Source organism: Pristiophorus japonicus, chromosome 3 (assembly GCF_044704955.1).
Source record: "Pristiophorus japonicus isolate sPriJap1 chromosome 3, sPriJap1.hap1, whole genome shotgun sequence".
Lineage (NCBI taxonomy): Eukaryota > Metazoa > Chordata > Chondrichthyes > Pristiophoridae > Pristiophorus > Pristiophorus japonicus.
In genome coordinates this window covers 170341478-170369159 of record NC_091979.1, presented here as the reverse complement: position 1 = coordinate 170369159, position 27682 = coordinate 170341478, and the positions used below count along the sequence as shown (strand labels likewise).

Genomic DNA, 27682 nt, shown 5'->3' with positions numbered 1-27682 from the left:
CTGAATTTCAGCCCCTATGTCTCTTTTCCAGTGCAGGGAACCAACCTTTTGCATGGTAATGAGCCTGGGACTGAAAAGTTGGCTGGCACAAGGGAGCTATCTCTGTACTGAGGAGTAACCTGGTGGATGGGGCAGGAGTGGGTGTGCATAAAAGTCAAGGACACACCATTGTTTTTATTTCCATTACCCTGGAAAATTATTTATCACTTCAGAGTAAACAAGCTGTGTCAGGAGTTAAGGGCATTTTCTCAGAGTGGGCAGTTATGTACCAGAGGGTTCAGTTCTGGGACCGCTGCTGTTCCACATGCTCATCAACAATTCGGATACAGGGTTCAAGGGAGCGGTGGCACAATTTCCAGAGAATCCTGAAGTAGGAGGCACAATAAATAATGTTGAGGACCGAAGGAAGCTGCAAATGGATAATGATAAGATGGTGCAATGGCATAAAAATGGAATTTAATGTCATTAAATGTGAGGTGGTACATTTTGTTAAAAAAGTAATAATTACACTTTGAAATGGGGAAAGCTGGGTGATGTGCAAGAGCAGAGGGATTTCGGGGTTCGTGTTCACAAGATATTAAAAGCAGCACCAAAGAAGGATAAAACTAATAAAAAGCTAATGGGATACTGTTTTTTTTAAAGTAGGAGGTGTAAAATATAAAAACAACGTAATGGTGAATCTATGTAAAACCTCAGCAAGGTCACAGATTGTATGCTGTTTTATGCTCCACATAATGTATCAACAGGTGACCAAGGCTGGGAACTCAACATCCAGGGGTATTCAACATTCATGAAGGATAGACAGAAAGGAAAAGGAGGTGGGGTAGCATTTCTGGTTAAAGAGGAAATTAATGCAATAGTAAGGAAGGACATTAGCTTGGATGATGTGGAATCTGTATGGGTGGAGCTGCGGAACACCAAAGGGCAGAAAACGCTAGTGGGAGTTGTGTACAGACCACCAAACAGTAGTAGTGAGGTTGGGGATAGCATCAAACAAGAAATTAGGGATGTGTACAATAAGGGTACAGCAGTTATCATGGGCGACTTTAATCTACATATAGATTGGGCTAACCAAACTGGTAGCAATACGATCGAGGAGGATGGTTTTCTGGACCAATATGTCGAGGAACCAACTAGAGGGCTGGCCATCCTAGACTGAGTGATGTGTAATGAGAAAGGACTAATTAGCAATCTTGTTCTGCGAGGCCCCTTGGGGAAGAGTCACCATAATATGGCAGAATTCTTTATTAAGATGGAGAGTGACACAGTTAATTCAGAGACTAGGGTCCTGAACTTAAGAAAAGATAACTTCGATGGTATGAGACGTGAGTTGGCTACAATAGACTGGCAAATGATACTTAGAGGGTTGACGGTGGACAGGCAATGGCAAACGTTTAAAGATCACATGGATGAACTTCAACAATTGTACATCCCTGTCTGGAGTAAAAATAAAACGGGGAAGGTGGCTCAACCGTGGCTAATAAGGGAAATTAAGAATAGTGTTAAATCCAAGGAAGAGGCATATAAATTGGCCAGAAAAAGCAGCAAACCTGAGGACTGGGAGAAATTTATAATTCAGCAGAGGAGGACAAAGGGTTTAATTAGGAGGGGGAAAATACAGTATGAGAGGAAGCTTGCCGAGAACATAAAAACTGACTGCAAAAGCTTCCACAGATATGTGAAGAGAAAAAGATTAGTGAAGACAAATGTAGGTCCCTTGCAGTCAGATTCACGTGAATTTATAATGGGGAACAAAGAAATGGCAGACCAGTTGAACAAATACTTTGGTTCTGTCTTCACTAAGGAAGGCACAAATAACCTTCCGGAAGTACTAGGGGACCGAGGGTCTAGTATGAAGGAGGAACTGAAGGATATCCTTATTAGGAGGGAAATTGTGTTAGGGAAATTGATGGGAATTAAGGCCGATAAGTCCCCGGGGCCTGATAGTCTGTATCCCAGAATGCTTAAAGAAGTGGCCCTAGAAATAGTGGATGCATTGGTGATCATTTTCCAACAGTCTATTGACTCTGGATCAGTTCCTATGGACTGGAGGGTAGCTAATGTAACACCACTTTTTAAATAAGGAGGAACAGAGAAAACGGGAAATTATAGACTGGTTAGCCTGACATCAGTAGTGGGGAAAATGTTGGAATCAATTATTATGAAATAGTAGCGCATTTGGAAAGCAGTGACAGGATCAGTCCAAGTCAGCATGGATTTATGAAAGGGAAATCATGCTTGACAAATCTTCTGGAATTTTTTGAGGATGTAACTGGTAGAGTGGTCAAGGGAGAATCAGTGGATGTGGTGTATTTGGACTTTCAAAAGGCTTTTGACAAGGTCCCACACAAGAGATTGGTGTGCAAAATTAAAGCACATGGTATTGGGGGTAATGTACTGACGTGGATAGAGAACTGGTTGGCAGACAGGAAGCAGAGAATCGGGATTAAGGGTTATGGGGAGCGGGCAGGTAAGTGGAGCTGAGTCCACGGCCAGATCAGCCATGATCTTGTTGAATGGCGGAGCAAGCTCGAGGGGCTAGATGGCCTACTCCTGTTCCTAATTCTTATGTTCTTATGGGATAAACGGGTCCTTTTCAGAATGGCAGGCAGTGACTAGTGGGGTGCCGCAGGGCTCAGCGCTGGGACTCCAGCTATTTACAATATACATTAATGATTTGGATGAAGGAATTGAGTGTAATATCTCCCAGTTTGCAGATGACACTAAACTGGGTGACGGTGTGAGCTGTGAGGAGGACGCTAAGAGCTTCAGGGTGACTTGGACAGGTTAGGTGATTGGGCAAATGCATGGCAGATGCAGTATAATGTGGATAAATGTGAGGTTATCCACTTTGGGGGCAAAACCACGAAGGCAGATTATTATCTGAATGGCGGCAGATTCGGAAAAGGGGAGGTGCAACGAGAGCTGGGTATCATAGTTCATCAGTCATTGAAAGTTGGCATGAAGGTACAGCAGACAGTGAAGAAGGCAAATGGTATGTTGGCCTTCATAGCTAGGGGTTTTGAATATAGGAGCAGGGAGGTCTTACTGCAGTTGTACAGGACCTTGGTGAGGCTTCACCTGGAATATTGTGTTCAGTTTTGGTCTCCTAATCTGAAGAAGGACGTTCTTGCTATTGAGGGAGTGCAGCAAAGGTTTACAAGACTTATTCCCGGGATGGCAGGACTGACATATGAGGAGAGACTGGATCGACTGGGCCTTTATTCACTGACGAGACTGGACAGATGCAGGAAGAATTATCCCGATGTTGGGAAAGTCCAGAGCCAGGGGACACAGTCTAAGGATAAGGGGTAAGCCATTTAGGACTGAGATGAGGAGAAACTTCTTCACTCAGGGAGTTGTTCACTGTGGAATTCCCTACAGCAGAGAGTTGTTGATGCCATTTCGTTGGATATAGTCAAGAGGGAGTTAGATATGGCCCTTACGGCTAAAGGGATCAAGGGGTATGGAGAGAAAACAGGAAAGGGGTACTGAGGTGAATGATCAGCCATGATCTTATTGAATGGTGGTGCAGGCTCGAAGGGCCAAATGGCCTACTCCTGCACCTATTTTCTATGTTTCTATGTTTCCAGAGAGGTTGGAGCTCATATTCTAATAGGATGCTACCTGGTATGAGGAAATACAATGAAAAAAGTGCTCAGCGATTTCTTCATGATAATAGCCAGTGCCCTGCAAATTTCCTCCATAGTCTCTATTAAGACCCGAGAATTTATGGTATCCAGTTTAAGGATAAGTTAGTTTTCAGTCCTTTTAACTTGAACTTTTATGTTCGGAAGTTGTGCCTCTGAGCATCAGCAGATTGATACAAAGCAACACCTCACTTTTAATTACAGAAAATTTACATTTTGGGAACAAATCCCCCAAAACTTTATAATTTGTACCATTTGCTTGTGCTAGAAATGCTGCAAATTCACCAGAGGTTCTAGGATATAACCAGTTCAAAGACGACTCTTTCCAACCTTACTACTAGACAATTAACAACAACAACAATTTGTATTTAACAGAGATTGGTCTGTTCAGACAAATCGGATACCATGCAGGGACCATCTTTTTGCAAGTGAATCCAAATGCATGCCATGGGATTGAGAAAGTGATGGGACTGTTATATCAAGGTGGCTTGGTCAATGAGGTACATGGTCAATAAGGAAACTACAGCTTAAAAATTACTTGCTGATATTAGTAGATGGACATTTGATATTGTCATATGATATTCTTTCTTTGCTATTTTAGCAAAGGCTTTCACCCTTTTAAAATAAATAGCTCAACATCTCTGTTCAAAAAAGGATGGAGAGAGAAAAAAACAGGGAATTATAGACCGGTTAGCCTGACATCGGTAGTGGGAAAAATGTTGGAATCAATTATTAAAGATGTAATAGCAGCGCATTTGGAAAGCAGTGACAGGATTGGTCCAACTCAGTTTGGATTATTGAAAGGGAAATCATGCTTGACAAGTCTTCTAGAATATTTTGAGGATGTAACTAGTAGAGTGGACAAGGGAGAACCAGTGGATGTGGTGTATTTGGACTTTCAAAAGGCTTTTGACAAGGTCCCACACAAGAGATTAGTGTGCAAAATTAAAACACATGGTATTGAGGGTAATGTATTGACAGTGGTAAAGAAGGCAAATAGCATGTTGGCCTTCATAGCGAGAGGAATTTGAGTATAGGAGCAGGGAGGTCTTACTGCAGTTGTACAGGGCCTTGGTGAGGCCACACCTTGAATATTGTGTACAGTTTTGGTCTCCTAATCTGAGGAAGGATATTCTTGCTATTGAGGGAGTGCAGCGAAGGTTCACCAGACTGATCCCCGGGATGGCAGGATTGACATATGAAGAAAGACTGGATCGACTAGGATTATATTCACTGGAACTTAGAAGAATGAGAGGGGATCTCATAGAAACATATAAAAATTCTGATGGGATTGGACAAGTTAGATGCAGGAAGAATGTTCCCGATGTTGGGGAAGTCCAGAACCAGGGGTCACAGACTAAGGATAAGGGGTAAGCCAATTAGGTCCGAGATGAGGAGAAACTTCTTCACTCAGAGAATTGTGAACCTATGGAATTCTCTACCACAGAAAGTTGTTGAGGCCAGTTCATTAGATATATTCAAAAAGGAGTTAGATGTGACCCTCATGGCTGAAGGGATCAAGGGGTATGGAGAGAAAGCCGGAATGGGGTACTGAAGTTGCATGATCAGCCATGATCATATTGAATGGTGGTGCAGGCTCGAAGGGCCGAATGGCCTACTCCTGCACCTATTTTCTATGTTTCTATGTTATCTATGTTAAACAGCTGACAGAAGAATGTTAAACAAACTTTTGTCTGGTAATTGAGTTAACTGGCTATGCTGTTGGTAGTGTCACTAACGCTGCAAATATAGGATAACACAGCCAAATAAAAATACCATCATGTTTTACATGACACATATTTAAAATGAAAAATTAACCTTAAACCCAGGTGCACATCATGAGAGTATGGGGTAGATTCTTCAACTTGCTGATCAGCTGCCTGTGATAGAAGTCAGCCAATAACATTAATGTAAATTAAAATTGAGTAACTTCTATAATGTGTTGCAAGATCTGCAATGGCAATTTAAAATTCCCAGGCAGCAAATTGAAAATCTACCCCTATTTATTAAGCGTGAAAAATATTGTAGCCCAGAGGCTCGCTCAGTAAATGCACTTTGTAGAACTGAGCCATACCGACCAGGAAGATCCTAGGTTCAATCCCCATTCGTGGCGACTCAGCTGATGTCAGGCATCCAACATTAAGAATGCTACAATTAGGCTCAGCACCTCTAGTTTAGGGAGGGGAAAACTAACCATGTTTTCTATTCCTAATGACATCCAATGAGCCCTGTAGAAAAATATATGGATGTAGACATTAGATAAGGATATGATTAGTCTCTGGTGTAAAAGCCCCGAAGTTAAATACCCTGCTGCAAATATTCAGGGTCTAGCTCATAGGTTTCTAAACAAAGTGCATTGACCACCTATATTCTGCAAGAGAATCCTAGGGGAGTCCTGGAAATAATCCGATCTGGTCATCAGATCTTTGTCTATTTGGGGTCGGGAGAACCACATGCTGTCAGCACAGTGCCTTAAATTCAATATTTTTCCTATATTTATTGACATATGAGCATATACTTTCTGTTGCTGTATATTAAATATATATATTTTCTTCAAATGTTAACACTGTTTCCCTTTGGGTAGAGGAAACTGAGTTTTAGAATTTGGGATGGGGGCCTCAGAACTGCTTCAATATTTGCAGAGAGACTTTGCTTGGGGGTGGTGTCCTCAAATGTGAAGAATGGCCACTTGGATGAGAAGTACTGGAGGGCAGTTGGTACCTTTGGAACTATATCCCAGCATTGTCAATTCCTTCTGGAGAGAAAAGGAAAATCATGGGAGGGAGGGTAAAACATTTGAAAAATGTTACAGAGACAGGGGAAAGTTGTTCAGTCAGGCATAAGTGTTGGATGAATATTGGATCTAATTGATACCAAATATGGGGTAAATTGCATGAGACCTTACACCGCAAGCAAGGCCTCACACACAGCCACTCACTGGAAAAATACAGGTGCACCGAGGTCTTGCAAAATTTATTGTTATGTATCCTTTATGCGATCAACACAATCCGCTCATCCTGTTTGTAAATTAGACACTCTACCTTAAAGACCAAATGGATCATCATTTGGAGGCCAATCTTGCCCGGATATTTTCCTGCAATGTTCTGTGGGGACAAATTAAAAAGGTTGGCTCCAGTTTCCGTACATAGAGCATGGACTAGCATTTCCTTTCCAACTCCAGATGGTCCTGCTAACAGCAAAGACTTCACCAAAGGAGCTTTCTCATGAACAGCCTGGGAACCTGAAAAAGGAACACAAGAACTCGATCAGGGACACTGCACTCCACAGATATTCACCCCTGATTCAAGTCTAATTTTAATTCAGCCATAGAATTCCAATATATATATATATATATAATTACTTCAGTTTTATTGTACAGAATTCCTTAATCAAGCATGACATTTAAACATAAAGGTCTGAAGAACTCAAAGTGAAAGAGTAATCTAATTGAGGTGTTTAAAACAATAAAGGGATTTGATAGGGTAGCTGCAGAGAATCTATTTCCTCTGATGGGGTAATCTGGATCAAGAGGGTACAATCTTCAATTTAGAACTAGGCCATTCAGGATTGAAATCAGGGAGCATTTTTTCACAGGGGGCATGATTAAGAAGTTTGCAGATGATACAAAAATTGCCCGTGTGGTTGATAGTGAGGAAGATAACTGTTGAAAGTTATCAATGGATTGGCCAGGTGAGCAGAAAACTGGTTAATGGAATTCAATCCAGAGAAGTGTGAGGTAATGCATTTGGGGAGGGCCAACAAGGCAAGGGAATACATAATAAATGGTAGAATACAGAGAAATGTAGAGGAACAGAGGGACCTAGGGGTGCATGTCCACAGATCCCTGAAGGTAACAGGAGAGGTAGATCAGGTGGTTAAAAAGGCATCCGGAATATTTGCCTTTATTAGCTGAGGCATAGAATATAAGAGCAGGGAGGTTATGCTGGAACTGTATAAAACACTAGTTAGGCCACAGCTAGAGTACTGTGTACAGTTCTGGTCACCACATTACACGAAAGATATGACTGCGCTAGAGAGGGTACAGAGGAGATTAACGAGAATGTTGTCAGAACTAAGAGAATTTTAGCTATCAGGAAAGATTGGAAAGGCTGGGGTTGTTTTCTTTGGAACAGAGAATGCTGAGGGGAGACTTAATTGAGGTGTATAAAATTATGAGGGTCCTAGATAGAATGGATAGGAAGCATTTATTTCTCTTAACAGTGAGGTCAATAACCAAGAGTTATAGATATAAAGTAATTGATAGAAGGATTAGAGCGGATTTGAGGAGAATCTTTTTCACCTAGAGGGTGGTGGGGGTCTGGAACGCACTGCCTGAAAGGGTGGTAGTGACAGAAACCCTCATCATATTTAAAAAGTACTTTGATATGCACTTGAAATGCCGTAACCTGCTCTGACACTGATTTATCTTCAAGTAGCTGTTTCCAGTCCACTTTGGCTAAATCACATCTTAGCTTAGTAAAATTGGCTTTTCTCCGATTGAGAACTTTTATTCCCGGTCTATCTTTGTCCTTTTCCATAACTACCCTAAATCTAACTGAATTCTGATCACTAGCTCCAAAATGCTCTCCCACTGATACCCCTTCCACTGCACAGATTCATTCCCTACAACTAAGTCCAGTACTGCCCCCTCTCTATGTTGGGCTTGCTACATACTGGCTAAAAAAGTGCTCCTGAATACATTTTAGGAATTCTGCACCCTCTATACCTTTCACACTAATTTTATACCCGTTAATATTAGAATAGTTGAAATCCCCTACTATTACTGCCCAATTGTTTTTGCACTTCTCAGAAATGTGCCTATATATTTGCTCTTCTATCTCCCTCTGACTGTTTGGGGATCTATAGTACACTCCCAGCAATGTGACGGCTCTTTTTTGTTCAAGTCAACCCATATGGCCTCATTTGATGATCCTTCCAACATATCATCCCTCCTCACAGCTGTAATTGTTTCTTTAATCAATATTGCAACCCTCCCTCCTTTTTTATCCCCTGGATGGCTCTTTTTCGACCAGTGCAGACACGATGGGCTGAATGAAATTGATAGATTTTTATTGGGTAAGGGTATCAAGGGAGATGGATCAAAGGCGGGTAAACGGATTTAAGGTACAGATCAGCCATGATCTGTTTGAATGGCAAAATCAGGCTTGAGGCGCTGAATGGTCTACTCCTATTCCTTGTTTATATATGAGCATAGAGTACAAGAGTAAAGTAATGATGAATTTTTACAAAATATTGGTTAGACCGCAGTTAGTGTAGTGGGTGCAGTTTTGGGTACCCCATTATAGGAAAGATTGGGAGGCATGAGCCGGGGGACATCGTGGAAGCCTGAACAGGGGGAGGAAGATTGGGAGTCATGAGCCAGGGCAGACTGGGGAGACTGGAACAGGAGGAGGAAGATTGGGAGTCCTGAGCCGGGGGAGATCGGGGCGGCTGGAGCAGGAGGAAGAAGATCCGGAGTCCTGAGCCGGGGACATCGTGGAGATCGGAGGCTGGGGTGATTGTGGATTACGGGAGCCACAAGTAAGATCGGAGGGCAGAGCAGGTGGAGATCAGATGGATCGGAAGGTGAGATTGGAGGCCTCGTGGAGGAGTTTGCAAGTGTTGGGGGGGGGGGTGGTATCCGATCGCGGGGGGGAGAGTTAAGTGGGTAAGTTGAATCCAGCAGTAAGTGGAAAAGCACTTACCTCCTGGATCCAGCAGTCCTCACCTCCCTTTAGCCACTGCGTTTCTTGAGGCCTGGGAAACCCGGGTTCAATTTAAAATGATGGTAAAATGTGAGGGTCCCAGCCTCATTATATTTAAATTTCCCCTTTAAAGGGTTACGCAGGGCATTCAAAATTCCATGCATAAGCGTTTTTTCTATTTAAAAGCTGGCTCACTAGTTGCGCGGGACCTCAAAAGTGCTGCAGCCATGCAGCTTTAAGGGAACATTGTCGCCCGCCCCTGTTAAAACCAGAAGTGGGCAGGTTGGAGTCGAAAGTCAGATTTCTAACATTTTAACATCCCACCTGACACCAAGCTGCCTGTTTTGGGGGGTTAAAATGACCCCCAATGGGTTTAATGGCATCCTCTTTGCTGTATACATATATGGTTCTATGATTTTCCATCTATTAATTTAAATGGATGGAAAAGCAGGAGCTACAAGCTGATGATTTTCCAACTCATGCTCACTGCGAGTGGTCGATTAGTGAATCACCCTTAATGCCTCCGACCAGCTATCTCCCTAGATACAAGAGCAACCTGGATGATTTGCTGTCCATTTGTTATATTTGTCTATACTCTTTTATCTTCCTCCAATAGGTCCTACAAATTGATTATAGTAGCTCAGCAGGAGGAAAGTACAAACGTGAACCCGCATCATACTAACGTACCACAATACACTGCTGCCATTGGACTTCTCATCTATTGAGATTTCCCAGTGTTGTGTGGAGGTGGTGGACTGTTTCCAGATATTTATGTAGTGCCAGAACCTGCAGCTCCTTTTCATTATTCATCAGGGTTGCGTTATGGTTCATATCACACTTCTTTTCCACGGAACTCAGTTGAGATAGCAGCTGGGACACAACAATTGGAATGGACTCACCTAGTTTTGGGGAAAAGTAGCCAATGTCCTGGCTCAAAGGGGGAAATTTTCACAGGGAAAAAAAACAGGTGGGTTGGAGGCAGGGGAAAGTGAAAGTTGGAAAAAATCTAAAACCCGACCCCAACCCGTCGCCAAACTGCCCACTTTCACCTTTTATTCAGGTGGGCTGGAAGGCAGCCAGCCAACCCACTGCCAGGAGGTGGGTTGGCAGTTTACATATTATAATTAGGCCTGAAGCCTCAGCTTTGCAGCTACCGGAAATGCCGGGGCTCGTGATTCCGGGTAGCTGCAAAGAGGCGAGCACATTCTCGGGTAGCAATCCTTGTGTGTCGAGAGGAGCTGGAGTGCTTCCTCATGGCTCCCCAAGCTCGCCCACCAGCAGCCCCGCCCCTCCCCAGGGATCAGGCCTTTGCCTTCGGGGTTGGGGATTAGATGCCCCCTGGGGATCGATCCCATCCCCCTCCTCGGGTCGGGAGTCGGACCCACCTGGGGATCGATATCACCCCCTGAATCGGGGATCAGGTCCCCCCCCCTCCCCCCGAGGTCAGGGACCGCCTCCCCCAGGAGTTGCAACAGCCCCGGGGTCGGGGTTGGGATCCCTCTCCCCCTGGGCTTGAATCCCCCCCACCCCTGGCTTGGAATCTCCCCCAGCTAGGAACTCACCCCCTACCTTACCTGGACCCAGCACCTACCTGGCCCTGCAGTGTCCTGGTCAGCGTTCCCCATCCGACTGGAAGCCAGCCTGTCAATTAGGCTATTTTCTGGGCGGGAGACCCACCCATTACATCACACGTACAGTTAAAACTCCACAATATAAGGGGAAATTCCGGATTTCCCGCCATCTACCCGGTCCCCCCGCACTGTGCTGGTGGGAAACAGGAAAGTCCTAGCCAAAGTCAACATGTGTGGATTTTGGGAGAGAATGGTGATGCCCTCAACATCTATGCTCACACAAGGAACAAGGCCACTTGAGGGTGTTTCTTTGTAACATCATGATAATTGGGATCACATTTTATAAATATTATTATTAAAAGTACTCCATTGTTGGAAAGGCTATTGACCTTCACACTAAATATAAAGAAAAATACCAATCATCGCAGATTGCCAATTGACTTTTTAACTAAAATGTCAGTGAGCATGGATAGATCAGGCTGTTTTCCGTTTGACATAGCTGGCATTCCCATTGGAGACACTGTGGGAAATCCAACCTTGAACTCTGAATGAATTATTAACATCCTCTCTTCCCAGGCCATTGTGTGTCCCAAGTGGGTTCCGTTAATTGTATATTGCTGACATTGAAAACATGGGCTGGGAACTGCCTGTTCACATTTTAAACTGCCTTGTCTTAGTACGTACTTATTGAATGTTCAGCAAATGACAATCCATGTTAAATACAATGCTTCATTAATAATGCAGGACTAAAACTGAATGAAAGGCCCTTTCACTTGAAATCCAATATTGCCTGGAGGTAACAAAGGCATTTTGAAAATTTATGTTAAAGCAATAAAAGTTGGTATCTTATTTCATATAATCATAGAAACTTACACCACAAAAGGAGGCCATTCGGCCCATCGTGCTGGCTCTTTGAAAGAGCAGTTGTGCCTCCCACATCCCAGCTTTTTGTCCATAACCTGTCAGTTCCTCATCTTGAAGTACCTGTCTAACTCCCTTTTAAAATCAGCTTCCACCACTTTTCAGGTGGAGTGACGCAGATCCTGACAACTCAATTCTCCTCATCGCCCTTCTAGATCTCCTTCCAATGATTTTGAATGTTTCACCTCTAGTTATTGACCCAGTCGCTAGAGGGAGTACTTTTTCCCTATTTACTCTATCAAAACCTCTCATCATCTTGAAAACCACTATTAGGTCACCTCTTAACCAAAGAGAACAGTCCTAACTTTTCCAACCTCTCCTCATAACTGAAGTCCCTCAACTCTAGTAACATCCTGGTAAACCTTCTCTGTACCCTTTCTAAGGCCTTTACATCTTTCATGAAGTGTGGTGCCCAGAATTGTTCACAGTATTCCAGCTGAGGTCTAACCAGTGATTTATAAAGTTCTAGCATGATCCCTTTGCTTTTATATTCTATTCCTGTTTATAAATCCAAGTAATCCATATGCTTTTTTAACCACCATATCACCTTAAAGGATTTGTGTATATGGACACCAAGTCCTCTCTGCTCATCTACATATTTCAAAATCATGCCTGTTATAGTATACTGTTTTTCCATATTAGTCCTCCCAAAGTGCAGCACTTCACAATTCACCACATTGAACTCCATCTGCCAGACTTCTGCCCATTTCACCATCCTGTCTATGTCAACCTATAGCCTATAACTATCCTTATCATGATCTACTACTTTGCTAAATTTCGTATCATCTGCAAACTTTATAATGCTGCTCCCTACACCTGAGTCTAGGCCGTTTATAAAAATGGCAAAGAGTAATGGACCCAAAACTGAACATTGGGGAACACCACTGCAAACCACCTCCCAGTCTGAAAAAAAAACTATCCATCATCACACTTTTCTTCCTGTCACTGAGAAAATTTTGCATCCATACTGCCACTTTCTCCTTAATTCCATGGGCTTACATCTTCTTAATAAGCCTCTGTGTGGCAGTTTGTCGAATGCCTTCTGAAAGTCCATACATACAACATCTACTACACTACCTTGATCAACCTTCTCTGTAACCTCATCAAAGAATTTAATCAAGTTGGTCAGACACGATTTGCCTTTAACAAACCCATGTTGGCTCTCCTTGATTTCTTATCTAATAAAGTTGTGGTGAACACCTATTCCACCTGCACCATAATAATAACTTTTATTTATATAGTGCCTTTAACCATGACTAGTTATTAATATTATTTTACTGCAAAAAAGGGTCAAAGGTCCCCCAATGTTCAGTTGTTAAGTACTCTGCCTCATCATCATCATCATAGGCAGTCCCTCTAGTGCGGCATTGACCCATACAAATCAGGATGGTCCTTGGGTTGATCACTGGCTGGCCTGTGTAATTTCAGCCAAGCTACAGATGGAGCTCTACAATTGGCTTCAGCATCCCTGGAAAAAAATGGTAAAGGGGAAGGGGTACAATCAGCTAGAGCTCCCATTGCCAAATTCTAACTTGTGACTTATGCTGGAGAGAGCCTATGTGTGAATGTTGGGTGAGAACAAGACTGAGCTTGGCTGTGATGCTCCCCAAGGTCACTGTCAACTCTCACGGTCTGGGTTTACACAAGGGGTACCCATGTGAGCAAAGTACTAGTGGAACAATAACCCAGCACAAGTCGTATCTTCAAGAATGGGTCGGATGAAACAGGGTGGGGAAGAAGAGTTTAGAACATTAGGTAATAACTACAGATTATCTAAGTGATTCAGAATGTTCAAATAATCACTAGTGTGCCCCTTCTTTTCCCTGGGCTCATTATTACTATTAGATCTGGTTTGTATAGGGCAACACAGTGTCTGGAGTCTGTTCCAATTCAGTAACATATCTCGATGACATCAGGAGCTGTGACACCAAAGTACTGGAGGGTTCTTGTGTCATTCTGAACCCTGAGAGGTCTTAGGGTCCTATAGTCTTGGAGCACATTCACAGACATGTTATTTTTTGTGATATTCACAAACCTAATGATTATAATTTTCTGCTACTGATAACCCTGAAGCTGGAAGTGAAGGTTAACCCATTTTAAAGAAACAACAGCCTCTTGTATGATCACCATTTTGATAAGAAAGCAGTGCCAGGTTTTATTTTAACTTGGAAATACTGGGAGAAGAGTACAGCCCCATGTATCTAACAAAATGGATTCATGACTTATTTAAACTCCTGCATTATTTTGCACTTCCTATCTGTAACACTAACTTCTGCTGTCACAATTTTTGATTAGGCATTTATGTTAACATTAAATGATGTCAACAATTCTAATAGCAGCTTTCCTATGTAAACTGGTCTGTCACGGTATTTTTTCGTCTCGTAGGTAGCACATTTCAGCTGGTATATACTTCAATGCAAGGAGTATAAGGAAAAAGGCAGATGAGCTGAAAGCACAGATAGACACTTGGGAGTATGATATTATAGCTATTACTGAGACATGGCTGAAAGCAGGGCAGGTTCAGAGAAGATTCACGAGGTTTATTCCTGAGATGAAGGGGTTGTCTTATGAAGAAAGGTTGGGCCTATACTCATTGCAGTTTTGAAGAATAAGAGGTGATCTTGTTGAAACGTATAACATTTTGAGGGGGCTTGACAAGGTAGATAGAGAGAGGGATGTTTCCCCTCATCCTGCAGCGAGATCAGGAGATTGAGTCCAGCAGCGACGGCGGGAGGTCGAGACCAACAGCGAAGGTTGTATGCGAGGCCAAAGTGTGAGCGGCTGGAGAGAAAGCGGGAAAAAGTGCAGCAGAGCCTGTGAATGGAGAGCAGCATGCTGAAGCTGGAGCCGTGGGGCCTGGGGTACAGCGCCAGTACATGGACAAATACACAAGCTGCTTCAAGCTCAAGGTGCTCACGCACACTGCGATCCCTGAAAATCAGGGTGAGAGGACCTGAGGGAGGGAGTCAGTAGGAATGTGTGTGTGTGTGTGTGTGTGTGTGTGTGTGTGTGTGTGCTAGGCCCATGCAGCAGAGCTTGATCTCCAATCATCTTGGATCCCCTTGCCATTGGACCAAGACCTTGCTCTGTCAAGTTCGTGTGGTAGCTGGTGTGCAACAGCCACCCCACGTTAAAAGAATTCAGCCACAGGCTGCTTCCACCCTTTAAAATGAAGTTCGGGACCTGGCATCAGTCACCTTAGAATTCATATTAGTATGGACACAAGTCATACTCGACTCCGGGGGACTGGCTAAGAGAAGAGTTTCCCCTTGTGGGGGAATCTAGAACTAGGGGGCATAGTTTCAGAATAAGGGGTCGCCCATTTAAAACGGAAATGAGGAGGAATTTCTTCTCTCAAAGGGTCATGAATCTTTTGAATTCTCTACCCCAGGGAGCTGTGGAGGCTGATTCATTGAATATATTTAAGGTGGAGATTGACAGATTTTTGAATAATAAGGGAGTCAAGAGTTATGGGGAATGGGCGGAGAAGTGGAGTTGAGGCCAAGATCAGATCAGCCATAATCTTATTGAATGGTGGAGCAGGCTCGAGGGGCCAAATGGCCTACTCCTACTCCTATTTCTTATGTTCTTATGTATAGTAGCTCAACATTACTGGTTACAGGGTTTTCAGACAGGATAGAGAGGGGGGTAAAAAAGGAGCAGGGGTCACAGTATTGATTAAAGAAACAATTACAGCTGTGAGAAGGGATGATATGTTGAAAGGATCATCAAATGAGGCCATATGGGTTGACTTGAAGAACAAAAAAGGGCCGTCGCACTGCTGGAAGTGTACTATAGATCCCCAAACAGTCAGAGGGAAATAGAAGAGCAAATATGTAGGCACATTTCTGAGAAGTGCAAAAATAATTGGGCAGTAATAGTAGGGGATTTCAACTATTCTAATATTAACTGGTATAAAATTAGAGTGAGAGGTATAGAGGGTGTGGAATTCCTAAAATGCATTCAGGAGAACTTTTTTTTAGCTAGTATGTAGCAAGCCCAACAAGGGAGGGGGCGGTTCTGGACTTAGTTTTAGGGAATGAAGCTGGGCAGGTGGAAGGGATATCAGTGGGAGAGTAGTTGGTGCTAGTGATCATAATTCAGTTAGATTTAGGGTAGTTATGGAAAAGACAAAGATAAACCAGGAATAAAAGTGCTCAATTGCGGAAAAGCCAATTTTGGTAAGCTGAGATGGGATTTAGCCAAAGTGGGCTGGAAACAGCCTATCACACACACACAGGGGCACTGCCTAAGAGAAGAGAGAGAGACTGGAAACAGCTACTTGAAGGTAAATCAGTGTTAGAGCAATGGGAGGCATTCAAGGAGGAGATCCTGAGGTTTCAGAGAAAGTAAGTTCCCTTAAAGAAAATGGATGGGACTGGGATTAACATATCTAGAGCAACCTGGATGTCAAGCGACTTACAGTGTAGGATAAAGAAAAAAAGAGAGGCTTATGACAGATACTGAGGGCTCAATACTGCAGAAACTCTAGAGATGTATAGAAAGTGCATAGGTGCAATTAAAAAGGAAATTAGGAAAGCAAAGAGAAAGCATGAAAAGATTTTGGCAAGTAAAATTAAGGAAAACCCAAAGATGTTTTCTAAATACATTCAGAGCAAGAAGATAACTAAAGAAAGATTAGGGCCTATTAGAGACCATAAAGGTAATCTGTGTGTGGAGGTGGAAGACGTGGGTATGGTTCTTAATGAATACTTTGCATCTGTTTTCACAAAAGAGAGGGGTGTGCAGACTTTGCAATCACGGAGGAGGGGTGTGAAATATTAGATGAAATAAATATAGTGAGAGAGGAAGTATTAGGGGGCTTAGCAGCTTTGAAAGTGGATGAAATGTATTCAAGGCTGTAATGGGAAGCAAAAGAGAAAATAGCAGAGGCTCTGACCATCATTTTACAATCCTCTCTGGCTACAGGTGTGGTGCTGGAGGACTGCTTGTTTAAAAAGGGAGAAAAGGATAAACCAAGTAATTACAGGCCAGTCAGCCTAACCTTGGTGATAGGAAAATTATTGGAAACAATTCTGAGATAAATCTTTATTTAGAAAAACATGGATTAATCAAGGAAAGGAATTGTTAAGGGAAGATCGTGTCTGACTAACTTGATAGAATTTTTTGAGGAGGTAACAAAGAGGGTCGATGAGGGTAGTGTGTTGATGTAATGTATATAGATTTTAGCAAGGCTTTTGATAAGGTCCTACATGGCAGACTGGTCATGAAAGTAAAATCCCATGGGATCCAGGGCAAAGTGGCAAGTTGGATCCAAAATTGGCTCAGAGGCAGGAAGAAAAGTGTTTTTGTGACTGGAGGGCTGTTTCCACTGGGGTTCTACAGGGCTCTGTACTAGGTCCCTTGCTTTTTGTGGTATATATCAATGAATTAGATCTGAATGTACTGGGTATGATTAAGAATTTTCCAGATGATACTAAAATCGGCTGTGTGGTTAAATAATGAAGAAGAAAGCTGTAGACTGCAGGAAGATATCAATCAACTGATCAGGTGGGCAGAACAGTGGCAAATGGAATTCAAACCGGAGAATTGTGAGGTAATGCATTTGGGGAGGGCTACAAGGCAAGGGAATGCACATTAAATGGTAGGACACTGAGAAGTATAGAGGAACTAAGGGACCTTGGAGTGCATGTCCACAGATACCTCAAGGTAGCAGGACAGGTAAATAAGGTGGTTAAGTAGGCATACGGAATACTTGCCTTTATTAGCCGAGGCATAGAATACAATAGCTGGGAGGTTATGCTTGAACTGTATAAAACACTAGTTAGGCCGCAGCTAGAGTACTGCGTGCAGTTCTGGTCACCACATCACAGGAAAGATATGATTGCACTAGAGAGGGTACAGAGGAGATTTACGAGGATGTTGCCTGGACTGGAGAATTTTAACTATGAGGAAAGATTGGATAGACTGGGTTTGTTTTCTTTGGAACAGAGGAGGAACAGAGGAGGCTGAGAGGAGACCTTACTGAGGTATATAAAATTATACAGGGCCTAGATAGAGTGAATAGGAAGGACCTATTTCCCCTAGCAGAGATGTCAATAACCAGGGGGCATAGATTTAAAGTAACTGGTAGGAGGTTTAGAGGGGATTTGAGGGGAAATTTCTTCATCCAGAGGGTGATGGGGGTCTGGAACTCACTGCCTGAAAGGGTGGTAGAGGCAGAAACCCTCAACACAGTTAAAAAGTACTTGGATGTCCACATGAAGTGCCGTAACCTAGAGGGCTATGGACCAAGAGCTGGAAAGTAGGATTAGGCTGGATAGCTCTTTGTCAGCTGGCGTGGACACGATGGGCTGAAATGGCCTCCTTCCGTGCTGTAAATTTCTATGATTCTATGATTCTCAATTTCATTGATTACTTACTGTTCAAAATAAAGTATTCTTCCCTCTTCCCCTTCAGTCCCAATGTCTCTCGGGCACTTTAGGTCATTTCTACCAACCAGTTCCTATCCCTCCTCCTCACTCCTATTTCGTCACTGCTCATGACCCTTCTAACCCATCATTCTTGCTCCTCTTCTCCTGCACTCATGGCTTTTCTCCCTCAGTTCATGCTCCTCGGTCTGCTCCCTCATCAGTTGCAAGCAGCCATTTTCCCCCTGTCACCAGTCATTTGGTCCATCTGTTTGCCCTAGGCCACACTTAAAAACTGTCCTGGCCAATATTTATCCCTCAATCAAGATAATTAAAAAAAAAACAGATTATCTGGTCATTATCACATTGCTGTTTGTGGGAGTTTGCTTGTGCGCAAATTGGTTGCCGCATTTCCTACATTACAACAGTGACTACACTCCAAAAGTACTTCATTGACTGTGAAGCGGTTTGAGACATCTGGTGGTCATGAAAGATGCTATATAAATCCAAATCTTTTTTTCTTCTTCTTCTTTCTTTAATAAGCCCATTCCTGATTTTAACTGGAACCAGGGTTCTAAGCAGTTTAAATGGCTTCCCATGAGTTTGGGAAAGGCTTTGTTTTGCTTCCATGTTTTTCAAAAAGCCGATTCCTAGCCTTTGTGCCAATCAAATTTCAAATTGCTGTGAGCGAATTCTGTTATGGCTTCCCCAGAAAAGAAGTGAGAAACAGAACAGGAGAGAAAGAAAGAAGCAGTAAAACAGAGACAGATAAGAGAGAACATATCCTTCAACTTATTGTGAGCATCACTACAGGAGATCAACTGGTATTATAATAAAACTTCAAACAAAATGAAATGTTTTCAATGAGTACATAGAGAGGGAAGGCATTGTGCTACATTACCCCAGTACAGTTTTGATATCAGTCCCACCATGTTTAAACAGTGAGCGAATGTTACATCAATTGAGACCAGAGCCATGAACACAGGAGCTTTCTCACAACTCCGGAGGCCTTAAAAACAGATGAATCAGAGTCCTGTGGAACTAGAAAATTCAACCGTATTCCTTATATTATATAAAGTGGCAAAAATAAACTGCATAAATGCACAGTACATAATACTTATTATTTTCCCCACCAATTTTCTCCACTTGTCTCTCCTCTTCTGAAGGTGACAACTCATGCTGTGACATGATCTATCCTCATCTGACAATGATATGACCAACTTTCCAAGCATGCATATACCCCAATGATACAGCGAGCAAAAAGAATCCACAGCCCCTACCCAGACTGGCTTAATGAGGTTAATTTGTACCCTCACTCTACTCAGTCGGAGTTTCCCACATTACAACAGTGACTTCACTTCGAAAGTACTTCATTGGCTACAAAGTGCTTTGAGATATCCGGTGGTCGTGCAAGGCGCTATATAAATGCAAGTCTTTCTTTCTTTCACTGCTGCTGTCTCTTGGATTGGCTAACTCAACACATAATCTCTGTTTTAATACATTTTCTCCCTCTCTCCTCTCCAAAGGTTGATACAGTTCAATGCATGCCAGCTATCCTCTGGTACATTGCCCAAATGTCCATTCTTTATATCTAAGCAAAGACAGTGAGTGTTGGCAGTCTATTTACCTCTGGGGGGCCTTAATGGCCATACCTGATGCTGTCTTTCCCATCCATATATGCAGACTTTGCAGCAGGATATTAATCAGAAAAAGGAAACCTGGCTGAATTTTTTTCTCCCTTTCCAGCACACAGGAACTGAGGCCAATTGTAGAGACTTGACTGTCACTCCTACTGAGAATTACTAATCCAACATTGACTGGGAATTAAACCTCCTGGTCTGTATGGCTCAGTACCACATTGGACAATGCACATACCAATTGAGCCATCAAGGGAGCTAGCAGATAAAGAAGAATCTAATTCTGAAGGTAAGTACCCCTCAGCTATATCCCTTATCACTTCTCTCCTTCAAATTTCTGTTGGAATAATCCTAGTTACAAAAAAGCATTCAAAGTTTAATGCAGCCCTCTTATGCAGAGCACACCAGAGGGGCTGGAAATAACTGTTTCTGGAGAGGTGGAAGGATTAATACACCTCCCTGGGCCTGGGTAGTAAGGATACATTTTGCAGCATCCAGGACCACGTGAATGCCAATGATACATCCATAATGGTGCAACTGTCAGCTTCCCCTGTTTGAATGATATGACCTTCCACTGACATCACATCCTCCAACAGAGTCAGTGCCGGAGGTCACCAGCAGCTGCGAACCTAGCATGGTTGGCAAAGGAGTTTTTGAACCTGAGGAATTTAACTCATTCAATTGCCTTGAAACAGTGGCCACAGTGATATGTTTCGAGGAGCAGTGTCAGTTGTTCGTTCAGTTCAATACCAAAGTAGATGTGCAGTGGTGACATGTGCCAAGTAGTTTCAATTAGATGTAACAGCTCCCATCAGTGATATCATTCACACCAGTTTGCTTTCACTCTCTCAGAGCTGTATCTTTTCATTTCTCCAGTCTCTGACTTGAAGGAGGCAACATTTTTTTTTAAAGTTAGAAGTCTGCACCTACATCACTGGTAAATTGTGATTAATTATTACTTTTGAGGTATTAATAATTAAAAATGAACACGGTAGGACCAAAAAATCATACTCTTCCATTCCTTTAACAATGGATTAGGCTTTAATAGCAAACTAAAAAAGTAGCTACAAAAATATATTATGTACATTAACCTATAAAACTCTGAAAAGCTGATGAACATCATCAATAAAGCTTTCACAGCCTCAAAAAGCTGATAACTTAAAAAACAATGCACAACTGAAAAATAGCCCTGAATAAACATATCACTGTGGCCACTGTTTCAAGGCAATTGAATGAGTTAAATTCCTCAGGTTCAAAAACTCCTTTGCCAACCATGCTAGGTTCGCAGCTGCTGGTGACCTCCGGCACTGACTCTGTTGGAGGATGTGATGTCAGTGGAAGGTCATATCATTCAAACAGGGGAAGCTGACAGTTGCATCATTATGGATGCATCATTGGCATTTACCTGGTCCTGGATGCTGCAAAATGTATCCTTACTACCCAGGCCTAGGGAGGTGTATTAATCCTTCCACTTCTCCAGAAACAGTTATTTCCAGCCCCTCTGGTGTGGCCTGCGTAAGAGGGCTGCATTAAAATGTGAATGTTTTTTAAATCACACTTAGATCTTTCCTGGCTTGGCCCCAATAGTGGTCCCTATATCTGCGGTGGAAGAGGCCCTTGTACCTCCTCTTGGTATAATTGCTAGTATCATGGCCCAAGGATTTTCAGATCCTATATCCTGGAAGGAGGCTGGACTATAATTGAGGTATTCAAGTAACACTATGGGGTTGATATTCAGGACCCAGTGCATTGCTGCCAGAACTGGATCACTGCACACCCACGATGTATATTTTGTCTGGTGAGCTAAATTTGCATGATTTCTCAAGGTTACATAAGAACATAAGAACATAAGAATTAGGAACAGGAGTAGGCCATCTAGCCCCTCGAGCCTGCTCCGCCATTCAACAAGATCATGGCTGATCTGGCCATGGACTCAGCTCCACTTACCCACCCGCTCCCCATAACCCTTAATGGTTAAAAATCTATCTATCTGTGACTTGAATACATTTCAATGAGCTAGCCTCAACTGCTTCCTTGGGCAGATTCACAACCCTCTGGGAGAAGAAATTCCTTCTCAACTCGGTTTTAAATTGGCTCCCCCGTATTTTGAGGCTGTGCCCCCTAGTTCTAGTCTCCCCGACCAGTGGAAACAACCTCTCTGCCTCTATCTTGTCTATCCCTTTCATTATTTTAAATGTTTCTATAAGATCACCCCTCATCCTTCTGAACTCCAACAAGTAAAGACCCAGTCTACTCAATCCATCATCATAAGGTAATCCCCTCATCTCCAGAATCAGTCTAGTGAATCGTCTCTGTACCCCCTCCAAAGCTAGTATAGCCTTCCTTAAGTAAGGTGACCAAAACTGCACGCAGTACTCCAGGTGCGGCCTCACCAATACCCTATACAGTTGCAGCAGGACCTCCCTGCTTTTGTACTCCATCCCTCTAGCGATGAGGGCCAACATTCCATTCGCCTTCCTGATTACCTGCTGTACCTGCAAACTAACTTTTTGGGATTCATGCACAAGGACTCCCAGGTCCCTCTGCACCACAGCATGTTGTAATTTCTCCCCATTCAAATAATATTCCCTTTTACTGTTTTTTTTCCAAGGTGGATGACCTCACATTTTCCGACATTGTATTCCATCTGCCAAACCTTAGCCCATTTGCTTAACCTAACTAAATCTCTTTGCAGCCTCTCTGTGTCCTCTACACAACCCGATTTCCCACTAATATTTGTGTCATCTGCAAATTTTGTTACACTACACTCTGTCCCCTCGTCCAGGTCATCTATGTATATTGTAAACAGTTGTGGTCCCAGCACCGATCCCTGTGGCACACCACTAACCACCGATTTCCAACCCGAAAAGGACCCATTTATCCCGACTCTCTGCTTTCTGTTAGCCAGCCAATTCTATATCCATGCTAATACATTTCCACTGACTCCGCGTACCTTTATCTTCTGCAGTAACCTTTTTGGTGGCACCTTATCGAATGCCTTTTGAAAATCTAAATACACCACATCCATCGGTACACCTCTATCCACCATGCTCGTTATATCCTCAAAGAATTCCAGTAAATTAGTTAAACAAGATTTCCCCTTCATGAATCCATGCTGCGTCTGCTTGATTGCACTATTCCTATCTAGATGTCCCGCTATTTCTTGCTTAATGATAGTTTCAAGCATTTTCCCCACTACAGATGTTAAACTAACCGGCCTATCGTTACCTGACTTTTGTCTGCCCCCTTTTTTAAACAGAGGCGTTACATTAGCTGCTTTCCAATCCGCTGGTACCTCCCCAGAGTCCAGAGAATTTTGGTAGATTATAACAAATGCATCTGCTATAACTTCCGCCATCTCTTTTAATACCCTGGGATGCATTTCATCAGGACCTTGAGTCCCTTTAGCCTGTCCAGCACTACCCCCCTAGTGATAGTGATTGTCTCAAGGTCCTCCCTTCCCACATTCCTGTGACCAACAATTTCTGGCATGGTTTCTGTGTCTTCCACTGTGAAGACCGAAGCAAAATAATTTTTTAAGGTCTCAGCCATTTCCACATTTCCCATTATTAAATCCCCCTTCTCATCTTCTAAGGGACCAACATTTACTTTAGCTCATTGTTAGCTCATTGACATCATTTGAATGTGCTACCTGTATAATTCTCCAAACTCAGAGTGCTGATGGGGAGGTGGGGATGGGGAACCGATATCTGATAAAGAGGAAGCTCTTCAAGTGTTGCTGTGCACACTTAATAGAATTTACACTGAAGAGCACTAAATCAGAAATTGTACTGTTAAATAATGGAGGTCTAGAGACAGAGGAGCAAGGCTGCCCATTTGAGGATGGTGCAATTAGGGTGCTATTGAAGGAGGTGCAGCAAATTAGGAGCTGAGGGGCACCCTCCAAGCAAAGGTAATGTCAAGAATGCTTGGGTAGAGCAGCTTGAAGCAAACTCACAAATCTATAACTCATGGGGAAAAATTAAGCAGAATTTCTCAGACCTTAGATAGATTACCAAGGTAGGACTACCCAGTATGTTCCCAATCAAAATATTTAGCCAGAGGATGCATGAAACAATGCGTTTATTCTTAATATAATGCAGCCACCCTGAATCAGCACGTAAAACACTATGGCAACCTTAGCCATATTGCTGGAGGGAAGATTTAGTTAGTGATATTAAAATATGGTTCCAATGTTGCGCATTAATCTCTAAATGCTGTGTCCCCAAAGCACAATGCTAACATAAACTATTTGCATGCTACATGTTCATGAACTCACACAAAGTGGTCCATCAGTCAGACTTTTGGGTTCTCCTCCAAATTCCAATAACTGTATGTTTTGTATCTGCTTACAGGGAAAGTGCCATACATAACAGATAGGAGTGAAAGTGTATGGGGCGGGTCGCGGGGGGGGGCGCAGATCCTTTCAACTACAAGTCCTGACTCACTTTGAGGTAACTGTTCTTCGCATCATGGGACTGGATGTCAGAGAAGGAGTGAGGGGAAAGGAGCTCGGAGACCTTACTAAAGCTTAGGATTACTATGATCCTTCTCATTCATTTCCCTTTCCTACTCAATTACTCAGTCACACACAGGCATACACTGCATAGCATCATAGCACATAGATAGCATCCTCTGCAGCCACAAATGAGAATCCCGAAGGCTGTGTTGCCTACCCGTTGCCAGGGTAAGGGATATCGTGAGGCGACTGGAGAGGAATTTGGAAATGGAGGGGATAAATACAGTTGTCATGGTCCATGTTGCAGGGGACCATGCAGTGCAGGGGGTGTCGCAGTTGTGTGAGGCGGACTGGTTAGGCCGGATGCTCTTTACCTTCCTGCCATTGTTCATAGGGTTATATGTAACCTTCAGGGCTGCTGACCGAGGGCCGTGTGGCTCTTTGTCGGCCGGCGTGGACACGAGGGGCCGAAACGGCCTCCTTCTGCGCTGTAAATTTCTATGTTTCTATGTTGGAACAAACAACATTGGTAGGAACAGGGAGGAGGTATGAGGGAATATCAAGAGTTAGGATTAAAATTAAAAAGCAGGACCTCTAGGGTAATAATCTTTGGATTATTACCCTCGTGTAAATTGGCATAGAAACAATCAATCAGGAGAATTAACATGTGGCTAAAGGGCTGGTGTGGGAATGAGGGGTTCCTTTTTATGGGACACTGGCACCAGTTCTGGGACAGGAAGGAGCTGTACCGTTGGGAAATCAGGCGGTGAACCGATACCGACAGCGGAGAGGCAAGTAATGGACTCTTGAGGTAAGTGTGATTGTTTTTTCTTTGAATTTTTTTTGCGATTTGTGTTGTGGTGGCATGGGCAATGTTTTGGGAATGTTTTTGTGGCTTTTCCCCGCCCCCCCCCCCCCCCCCCCCCCAGGCGTCTGTCGGCGCGCTCCTGGCCCAGCTCTTTAACTCGGGAGTTTCCCATGCTAGCGCCCAAGAGAGGTGTTACAACTCCTCCCTTAGCGCTGCGACATCTGACTCGGGGCCCAGCTGCCGAATGTTACTTACTGAGGCGCAAACTGTTCCCGGGCTCAAACTTTAAAGGCCCTGCCTTTATTACCTTCAAAAACATCAAAGCCCAAAATCCAGCCCATAGAATAATAATCATGGAGGATTTCAACTACCCCGATATTAATTGGCCAGAAGAGGTAGGTAAAGAGGATAAGGGAATGGAGCTCCTACAATGTGTACAGGATTCCTTTGCAACCCAATAGGTAAGAAGCCCAACAAGGGAGGATTCGCTATTGGATCGAGTAATGGGGAATGAACCATAGCAAATAAAAGACGTAAAAGTAGGGGAACTTCTAAGTAATAGTGACCATCATATAACATACTTTAAGATAATAATTGAGAAGGACATAAGTATGACGAAGACCAGGGTAATAAATTGGAGATTTTGTAGGGCTGAGAGTAGAACTTAGGAAAATAAAATGGACAACAATATTGGCAAACAATGATATAGAACAGCAGTGGGAAATATTTAAAATGGTGTTCAACAGAGTCTGGGAAAAATACATTCTGCTAAAAATCAAGAACAAGAACAAGCTAAACACTAATAAGTCACCATGGCCAGAATTTTCCCTACCTCGGTGGGTCTGGTGCGGACGGTGTCTGTGGTGGGTCGTGACCCCGCTACTGGCTCCATCTCGCTGCTGAAAGTTAACTTAACTTAATGAGGCCTATTAAGCCTGCCCTGCATGTTACCTGGCCCAATTAGATGGAGTGGGTCTGGTAACATCTATTTAAAGGGATCATGGCCACATTAGATTTGAAGTTTCATGTAATATAATGCTGTCAGTGTACTACAGTATTCGAGTGCTGCAAACACTGACAAGAACTGCACAGAAGCAGAGGGCTGCACCCGGGTTCTCCCATGACTCCCTTCATATGCTTAAGGAGGGAATCATAGCACACAGGGAAGTCCTCTTCCCTTCCGATGGGTGGAAGAGACGTCCCCAGGAAACCAAAACAGCCTGGTTGCAGATTGCAGAGAAGGTCATAAGCAGGGATGTGTTCAGGAGGACCTGGGTGCAGATCCACAAATGTTTCAATGGTCGCAACACCCTCACTCCAAACACTGGCACCTGCTCGGCTATGTCATTGTCCGAGCCAGGGATCGCAAGGATGTGCGCATCACCCATGCCATGACAGGAGCTGACGACTGCTGGACGGACCACCGCCGAATCTGATCCATCATTGACATCAACATAGCCCCAAAGCAAAGGGGGCAACAGAAGCAGTGTCGCAAAAAAGTCAATACTGGGGCACTTAAGGACCCAGCTAAGAGAGCCCTTTACAGTCAGTGCCTCACAGCTAACCTGGCGTGCCTTGATGACCCCGAGACGCAGAATGCCCACAGTGCTTGGTCTGCCCTCCAGGTCTCCATAACCAGTGCCTGCGAAGAGACGCTTGATCACTCAACCAGGAAACACCAGGACTGGTTTGATGAGAATGATCAGAAGATTCAAGAGCTAATAGATTGCAAGCGCAGGACATTTCTGAGCCTTAAACAGCAACCCAACTCAGGAGTAGCAAAGCAGCATTACTGACAGCTAAAGGCTAAGATCCAACAAAAAACCCGGGACCTAAAGAACAGGTGGTGGATGGAGAAAGCACAGTAGATACAGCAGCTGGCCGACAGCCATGATGTGCGAGGTTTCTCCGTCGCAGTCAAGGCCACCTACGGTCCAAACACCCAAGGCCCCATCGCGCTGCTGGCCAAGAACGGGGAAACACTCATCAAGGACACCGAGGCAGTCAGGGCCCGCTGGACGGAGCACTTCGAAGATCTCCTCAATCGAGACTCTGCTTTTGATTCGAGTGTTCTCGACTCCATTCCGCAGCATGCTACCTGCCACCACCTCAGTGAGACCCCAACATTGCACGAGGTAGAAAAAGCCATAAGACAGCTAAAAAACAACAAGGCTACGGGAACAGATGGAATCCCTGCTGAGGCACCAAAGTATGGCGGAGAGGCACTGTTGGCGCAAATACACAACCTCATCTCTGTCATCTGGAGGGAGGAGAGCATGCCGGGAGATCTTAGAGATGCAGTGATCGTGACCATCTTTAAAAAAGGGGACAAGTCCAAATGCGGCAACTACAGGGGAATCTCCTTGCAATCAGCCACAGGGAAAGTTGTCGCTAGAGTCCTCCTCAACCGTCTTCTCCCCGTGGAGCTACTCCCGGAGTCGCAGTGCGGATTTCGTCCCCTCCAGGGCACAACGGACATGATTTTTGCAGCGCAACAGCTGCAAGAAAAATGCAGAGAACAGCGCCAGCCCTTATACATGGCCTTCTTCGACCTTACGAA

The 27682-nt window shown here is 43.6% G+C and overlaps 1 protein-coding gene across 1 annotated transcript in view; it reads right to left on the bottom strand.

Moving 5' to 3' along the window:
- The window catches only part of LOC139260008 (dynein regulatory complex protein 11-like), a 474078-nt gene that overhangs the window by 84066 nt on the left and 362330 nt on the right, over positions 1-27682 (bottom strand). Inside the window, exon 15 of the mRNA XM_070876052.1 lies at positions 6692-6891. Coding sequence (XP_070732153.1) covers positions 6692-6891 — 200 coding nt within the window. The remainder of the gene's footprint in view (positions 1-6691; positions 6892-27682) is intronic.